We start from the raw sequence: 8,228 nt of genomic DNA on the forward strand, positions 1-8,228 counted from the left end.
GGGTCCTGTGCGGCACTGCCGCCCGCCCGCGGGTGACCGTCCCTCTGCACTCACCGCCGGCGCGCGCAAGAGTCGGTGCGCCCGTGCTCACTGCCGTCCCCCTCAGGTGTTCCGCGACCGCAGGTATCCGTCCCCAAAATTGTGGGTGCTGCGTGGAAGTCCATGCTTCCGCCGCCCCCCGCAGGTGTCCGTGCGCCCGCGCTCCTCGCCGCCCCCGCCCCCCGCAGGTGTCCCTGCGCCCGCGCTCCCTGCCCCCCGCCCGCCCCCCGCAGGTGTCCCTGCGCCCGCGCTCCCCGCCGCCCCCCCCCCCGCAGGTGTCCGTGCTCCCGCGCTCCTCGCCGCCCCCGCCCCCCGCAGGTGTCCCTGCGCCCGCGCTCCCTGCCCCCCCCCGCCCCCCCCCCCGCAGGTGTCCCTGCGCCCGCGCTCCCCGCCGCCCCCCCCCCCCGCAGGTGTCCGCGCCCAAGCCATGGTGGACGTGCTGGGCGGCCGGCGCCTGCTGACCCGGGACGGCGCGTGGGTGGAGGCCGAGGAGGAGCTGCAGAACAAGGTGGTGGCGCTGTACTTCGCCGCCGGCTGGTGCGCGCCCAGCCGCGACTTCACGCCGCTGCTCTGCCACTTTTACGCGCAGCTGGTGGCCGAGGCGCGGCCGCCCGCTCCCTTCGCGGTGGTGTTTGTGTCGGCCGACGGCAGCGCGCAGGAGATGCTGGATTTCATGCGCGAGCTGCACGGCGCCTGGCTGGCGCTGCCCTTCCACGATCCCTTCCGGCAGTGAGTGGGACGGGGTTGGGCGGCCGCGTGGAGCTCGTCCCTCCCCCCGCCCCTCGGGCGGGCCTCCCCGGCGTCGCTCGTGGCCCCCACCCCAGGCCCCCGAGGGGTCCCGTGGGGCTGCCGCATCCCTGGGGACTTGGAGAGCCGGGCCCTGACTTAGCGGGTCTGCGTTTCCAAGGAGCTCTGGTGATGTGGCTGTTGCGGAGCCTAGCGGTGGTGGGACTCGGGGAGGGGTGTGGAAGCAGGAGAGGGTGCCTCGGGAGGCTCGCGTGGGAACTGGGTCTCTGCGTCGGCTGCCGCGAGCGGCTGGGGGCAGTGCCCAGGGGCGCACAGAACTCCAAGGCTGGAGGAACTCCCTCTCTGCTGGCCGGGGTGCGGCTTGGTTATCGCTGCCAGGCCTGGAATTGCCTGAAAGTGAAGGTGTTTACCATTTCCACAGCTGTAGGAAGAACCAGGTCCCTGGGCTCCTGGGGTTAATGTCAGAGGCCACAAAAATCCCCAGGGGGTAGGGACCTGACTGGGGAGGAGGGAGAAGGTGGGAGCGAGGAGAGAGGAGGTGGGATGGAGGAGGTGGGATGGAAGAGGGAGGGGGAAGAAGGTAGAAAGGAGGGAGGAGAGAGAAAGTAGGAGGGAGGAGGGAGGACAGAGGAGGTGGGAGGGGGGAGTTGGGAGGGAAGAGGTGGGAGAATGGGGGAGCCGGAAGGAGGAGGGAGGGTGGGGAGGATCTCAGGAGGGTTGGTGGACTGGAGTGTGACTGGGCTCTGATTGCACCGTGGGGTCCTTGTTGTGGTGAAAGCATTTACACTCTGCACACGGTGTTACCCCACCATCCTTGTAATGGACATAGAGTGGGTTTCTGGGTGTGTTTTACAGGGCATGTTTCTCATTTATGGTCCTGGGGGGGGGCTATCATTCAGTTGTGGTGGACCCCCCACCTCCCTCCCCCAGCTGTCCTGATGAATTGGCTCGTGAACAGTTAAAACTGGCAGGGGGCTTTGGAAAGGTCCGTAGAAGAACATTTCTTCCCACAAACGCATGCCGCAGGGATGCTGAGGAGGAGGTGAGGCTCAGGCCTTCCAGGTGGGCACCTGCTTCTTAGAGGCCTCGCTCCAGGAGCATCTTACAGATGTCTAGTTTACGCGACAGTGGAAACAAACCCAAGTGACAATTTTGAGAGGGTGAGTCTCAGTGACTTACTTGGCAGAGGGATTCGCCGTAGCATCTACTCTGGTGGTGTCTGCGAATGCCTCTGATATGCTTAGCACCAGAGTTATGCACGGCCTTGGAACCAGTACAGGTTTGAAAGTGACAGGGGGACCGTGTGGGTAACTAGGCAGCGCTCAGGGTCGGGGATTTCTTTGTGGCTTGATGGAGGCAAGGGGGCTCACTGCCGGGTGATGAGGCCCCTGTTGTGTATGAGGGCGGCCCTGATCCGGGAGTTTGGAGCCATTGGCGGTCACGTGCCAGCACCTTGTCCCGGTTCGCAGATGTGCCGCTGAGGCTCTGGAACCTGAGTCTCTGCTTAGAGCTTCTCCTCCCTCTTTCTCCTCGGGGCTACCTGGGATCTCGCTGGGGGACGGCCTTGCGGAGCTCCCTCCTGCTTCTCACTGTGCTGCGGTCAGAGCCCTTAGGGTCCACTGCAGGCAGCAGGAGGCCAGCGTGGTCTCCAGAAGAGTCTAGCATCAGTTTTTCTGCTGGTGAGACCTTGTCCTTCCTCTTTCCAAACTGCACCACACTGGCTCTGTCCTTGCAGTTTCTGTGGTAGGAAGTGGGATGTTCTGTGAGAATGTTTGGAGCTACTCCCTTATTCTAGCCGGGATAGTGCTCTGCTCCCGCTAGGTCAGTCATGGTCAGGGCCCTGGGGCTTTCTTCCTCAGCGGCTACCCACTGAGTCCCAGGTGAGGGGAGGAGGAGGAGGAATCACTGGGGAGCCACCACGGGTGCCCTGGGCACGGCTGGAGGCCACATGGCTGCAGGGCGTCGACAGCCCTAGACAGACATGTCTACTGAAGTCCCTGCGGCTGGTGCCTGTGTGCAGGTGGGCGAGCGGCCTGATTGTGGACACCAAGGACAGGTGTCCTGCCCATCTCCTTTCCCTTTGTTATGGGCCCAGTGCCAGCAGGAATTCCTGTCTCTTGCTGTCGCACGCAAGACCTGCTCAGTGGTGATTTTTCATGGCCTTTATGATTGTTTGTTAATAATGCTGGTACCCACTTGGGCTCTGGTACCCGGGAGGCCCCCAATATGACTCTGCCCCACTCTGGTCTGCTCTCGCGCTGACCACCACCCCCACCATGGGCCAGGAGGATGGGATGCCTCCTGACAGGTTTGCACTGCACAGAAAAGACACTTGGCCGTGGCATCGTTTCATGGGTGGAGAGTGGCTCTGTCAGAGCCACTCACTTGGTGGGGTGCCTGTGCCCCCTGCCATCTCCCCAGCCTTGGGTTCCAGCTCCCCCCCACCTGCCAGGCCTCCTGACTCAATGTGTCCCCATTAGGCACTGAATCTGCTGAGTCTGGTTTCCTCCTCATTGCTACCTCCTTCAGGTAGGGCCTGGACCGTTGGAATAGTCTAACCTCAGCCCCAGTGTCCATGTTTAATGGATTCTTGTTCTGGAACCCACCTCATCTTTCTTGTCTGAGGCAGGCCTGGTCTCCAGGGTCCCTGTTGCCCAGGGGGCTCAGTCCACGTCTTGCCCTGCCCTCCCACACTTGCCCCATACTCACCTCCTGCCCCAGCCTTCTGTGACCCCCTCTGCAGACTGGACAGCAGTGTTCCAGAATACCCCATACCTTTCCCACCTCCACAGTTCGTACACACGCTTGCAGCCCCCCAACCCTGGAGCCCTCACTTCCCCGCCCAGCAGCCCCGCCTCCTCATCCATGCCACTGGGGACACGAGGGGCATTTCTGGCCCGGGAGGCCCATGCCTGTCTCGTGCCCAGCGCCACCCGTGTGAGCAGTGTCTCTAGCATTCAGGGTGGAAGCAGCCGTTGCTCCTTGCTTGGCGCCTGTGGGCTGCTCCTTGGCTGGAGCCACTGCAGAGATTTGCTGGCCCGGGGGGGGGGGGTGGCGGGGGGGGGGGCGAGAGACTGGAACCAGCGTTGCCATGACAACCCAGAAGTGGCTGAGCCAGTGGAGGACGCGCTATTAGGTGAAGGGAGGGAGCCACTGTCGCAGCAGCGCCCGCCCCGAGCTGGGCCCTCGGACTCCCCCAGAGCATACCGCGCTCAGAGTTCTCATGCCTGCACTCTGTGCGGCCACGGGGCTCTCCTTCCAAGGCGCCGTCCGTTCCCGCGGGACACCGCGCCCGAAGCCGGTGGAGACGGTGCTTGCGAGCCTCTCCGTGCAGCTCCACGGTTACGGTCGTCTCCACGCAGACGCTGCCAGGCTGGGGATTCGAGGGCCCACACGGCTGACTGCAGATACTCTGGAGCCAATGTCTATTCCAGACTCCTCCTCACTCCTCAAAGCCCAGCCTGCCTGCACCCCCCTCCGCCCCCGCCCGACACCTGTCAGAGCTTGATTTAATGTTGCGAGGGAGTGAAACAGCAGCGGCAGCAGCCCAAAGCTTAAACTGTAAAGATTTGCTGATGGGCTTCAGTTACACGCCCAGCAGCCAGGAGCTGGTCTCCAGGGAGGTGGGAAACCACCGAGGACAATTTCATGGCTCTGCTTTCTGCCATGCCTGCCTCATGCTGAGGCTGCAGCCAGGGGCCACTTGGCAAATGCAGTCTCTCCTCACGGTGGCAGAGTGGCTGCTGTGCCTCGGGCTGCGTAATCTCACACCCTCCACTCTCCTAGCTCACACGGAAGTGTTCCGTGCAGTCGCACTAGTTCTGAGTCTGCTGGTTACCCGTTCCGGTGCTGGTTGGTGTAGCCAGCACTCAACGGCTGTGCTGCATTGGACAGCTGGCCCACCTTGGGTTGGACGTGGCTCCATCAATAACAGCCAGTGTTTTCTGAGCATTTACGTGCCAATCCCTTAGCTATCCCGTATGCATATTAACTATCTAAACCTCCCAACAACCCAGGGAGGTATTTCCCATGGTACAGATGGGGAATTTGGGGTACAGGGAGGTTAGCTAGCTTGCCCAAGTCCCACAGCTAGTGAATACCAGAAGGTGGAGGGTCACGGATGCTGAGCAGGGAGCCACATGCCTCTACCGCCCAGGCCATCAAGGGCACCGTTCTCAGCTTCCCTTACTGCCTGCTCTCTCCCCCATCCCCAGGGTGACTGGATGGTGGAGGGAGGGGGATGCAGGCGGCCCTGGGAGACTGGCAGGGTAGCATGCTTCAGCAGGCGTGAACCCAAGGGATCGTGGGCTCCACCCGCCCCACCCCAGCAGGGACAGGAAACTCTGCACTTGTAATGAGCTCCCTGGTGCTGCTGCTGCTGGTCTGGGAACCCTGTGCCCTTAGCACTGCTGCTGCACACGTGGGGCAGGGCCTCCTGGCCTTGGGGGTAAGCCCCAGGCCCTGGGTAGCAGAACCCCCGCGGGACCATTCAGACGTGGTGGGCACTGCCCGCCCCGCCTTGCCCAGAGTGAAGACCCTGCACGGACCCATCTGCCTGAGCTGCTGGACAAAGCCGGTGGCAGCCTCTGGCCACCTCCCTGCAGTCTTCAGGCCAAGGGCTGTGCAGCCGTTTCTCTTTTCTCCATGTGTTTGTCTTATGCTTTGGGGGAAAGCAAGTTTCATAGGCCCTTCAAATTTCTGGGGTTGTTCAGCATCCTTAAAACACTGGTGGGGGGTCTCCTCCACCCCCCAGCCTACCCCTGAGTTGCCGGGCCAGCTGGCTTGTCAGCAAAGGCCTCAGCTGGTCCCGGGGCTGGCGTCTCTCCACGTCTGTGGTTTGTGCGTGTCAGCCCTGGTGTCTGTTCCACAGATGATGACCACTCTTACATAACACTTTTTCTCTCCTCCTTGGCTGTTTCTTCCTCACGTGAGCAACGGCTTCCAGAAGCTGCCGGAGTGGCAGCCGTGTGCAGGTTTCCTTCGGGACCTGGTGGTCCTGGCAGCAGTCGGGTATAGTAGGAGCGACCTTGCCCGCCTGCCTGGGTCTGCAAGCAGGGTGGAGTCCGCCGTGGGCCCAGGACCGATGTTCCCGTGCCTTCCTTTTCCCCTGAGCAGTGCTGGTAGCGCCTTGGCCCGTTAGGTCTTCGCGCAGCCAGGTTCGTTTTGAAGCTCACCGGATCTTGTGCGTTTCTCTGCTGTGACTTCTTCCCGCCGTCTGCCTTTCCTAGTGTCTGCTGCATCAGTCCTGTTCTTGCCTTTTGAGTCAGTCACACAGCTCGTCTACAAGTCGTTTGGAAAAGTGTGTTTAGGACCACAACTTCCTATGTCTAATTGTGTCTACGGCTGCAGATCAGAAGTATATGCCATATTGTTCCCTTTTGATTGTGTTGTGGTCTGTTTCGCTGTTTCACATGTAGTGGTAGCGTATGGTTAGTTTTTAGACTCATTCCACAAGCTGCATTGTATTGGTGTCCCGTTTTCATTGCATTGTGGTCTGATTAAGTGGTCTGTGTGCTCTTGCTTATTTGAAATTTTGTGACGATCCCTTGGTGGCCGAGAACATGCTGGGTGTGTCACCGTCTCTTGGACGTTTGAGACAAGGCTCTCTTCCTTTGGGTGGAGGCGGGAGGTCTTCTTCCCCCCTGATTTATGCCTTTGTGTTTGGCCTGGGTGTCAGAAGGCAGCAGGAAGACCTTGATGGAGACGTGACGGGGAGACTTGGTAACAGGAGGGTTTCAAGTGCGTTTTTCCTTCCACTCAGACCCACAGTCCCTAGGGTGACAGGTGAGTGCAGTCAGATTACTGAATGAGAGACACTTGCAAGGTGGCCTTGGGAATGGGGAGGGGTCTTCATCAGCTGCCCTGTCTTGAGGGCACTCATTTAGGAGAAGGTTAAGGGGAGAGACAAAGGAGGTGGTTGCTCCTTTTCCTGCGTCAATGTAAATAATTCTTGTTACATGTGACGGAAAAAGTAGCCAAGAAATGTGTCGTCCATAATGTAAATCAGCCTCTCCTTGAGTTTGAGGGGCAGAAAGTCTCACACAGCTTTGTTGGAACTCACAGAGTTTTAACACTGATGGTTGTGTGTACCTGGTGTTTTTCAGCCTCTTGAGACAGAGGAGGGATATAAATTTATTGGGGCGTATTTGTGGGTTTAGAATTGTACCGTCCGATATGGTAGCCACCTGCCACTCGTGGCTACTTGAATTTAAATTAACGAAGATGAGAAATTCAGTTTTGCTGGCGCTCCTCCACCTCTTGGGTGCTCCGTGGTCCCACGCAGCTGGGACCTGGGCTCTGGGATGGGCAGCCCAGGCTCAGAGCAGTCCCCTCCCTGTGGACGCCCCTCTGGGACAGCACACCTGTCCCCTCCCTGGGACACCCCTCAGGAGAGGCTCGCAGCAGGGAGAGAAGGTGTGGGCAGGCTGGGGGCTAAGGCTTTGCACGGTCAGCCAGCCTTGGGGACGTGGGTGTGGCGGCCTGCCCACTCCCCCGCTGACCCGGCCCTCCCACTTCTCTCCCGCAGGGAGCTGAGGACCAGGTACCACATCACAGCCATCCCCAGGCTGGTGATTGTGAAACCAAGCGGGGAGGTCATCACCGACAAAGGGCGGAAGCAGATCCGGGAGCGGGGGCTGGCCTGCTTCCAGAGCTGGGTGGAGGCAGCCAACATCTTTCAGAATTTCTCCGGGTGACGCCGGGGGTCTCGGGAGCACCTGCTGCTGCATCCTGAGCACGGGAAGGGGAGCGGCCATCTCCTCCCCGCCCGCACTGGTACGGTTTATGTCCCGGCAGAGAGAAACGCTGCCAGGGAGGATCCCGTAGCCTGCGGATCCTTATCTCTATCACTCTTAGCAGAGCTGTCTTCACGCGAGCCTGAGTATGCTCCCGTTGGGCTCTTGGGAATCCATGGAAAACACATCTTTATACCACTCCTCAGGTGAAAGAACACATTTACGAATACGTCTTCTGGAGAGTTACTTCGGTTAATGCTAAGTTCTCACGACTCATGTATCACTGAGGTTTGCAGAATCCGTACGCTTTAATAAACATTTCCGGCACAGCCCTCTGATCTCCCTCCTTGTCCCCGCAAACCAGGCGCTCGCACGGGGACAGTGAGGTGCTCCCCCAGTGCTGGTCTCCACACTGTGCTCCCATTTCCAGAGTCTCACAGCTGCTCGAGGCTGCACGTTCACGGTGTCAAACCCGCGTCTCCTGTGGGTGCAGATGGGTCCAGGTAAGCGGGAGCCACCACAGGCTCTGCCAGGAGCCCTCTGCCCTCGCACTGCCGGCCGCCGCTGGCACACCACACACACACACACACACACACACGTACACACACCCCTTGTACACTACACACACGCCCTACACCCCACATACACACACATGCTATGCACACACACCACACAGATACGCACACAGACATACACCCAGCACGCACG

General features: G+C 60.4%; 1 protein-coding gene across 1 annotated transcript; it reads left to right on the plus strand.

Annotated features, from left to right (window-relative positions):
• The first annotated feature begins 466 nt into the window (after positions 1-466).
• Positions 467-8,015, plus strand: NXNL2 (nucleoredoxin like 2). Its single transcript, XM_047097245.1, has 2 exons — positions 467-768; positions 7,313-8,015. The coding sequence occupies exons 1-2, from the start codon at positions 467-469 to the stop codon at positions 7,479-7,481; spliced, it is 471 nt and encodes a 156-aa protein (XP_046953201.1). The 3' UTR covers positions 7,482-8,015.
• Positions 8,016-8,228: the final 213 nt, after the last annotated feature.

Source organism: Lynx rufus, unplaced genomic scaffold, assembly GCF_022079265.1.
Source record: "Lynx rufus isolate CCGP_SWC_20201006 ecotype Redwood Valley unplaced genomic scaffold, mLynRuf1.p SCAF_10, whole genome shotgun sequence".
Classification (NCBI taxonomy): Eukaryota; Metazoa; Chordata; class Mammalia; order Carnivora; family Felidae; genus Lynx; species Lynx rufus.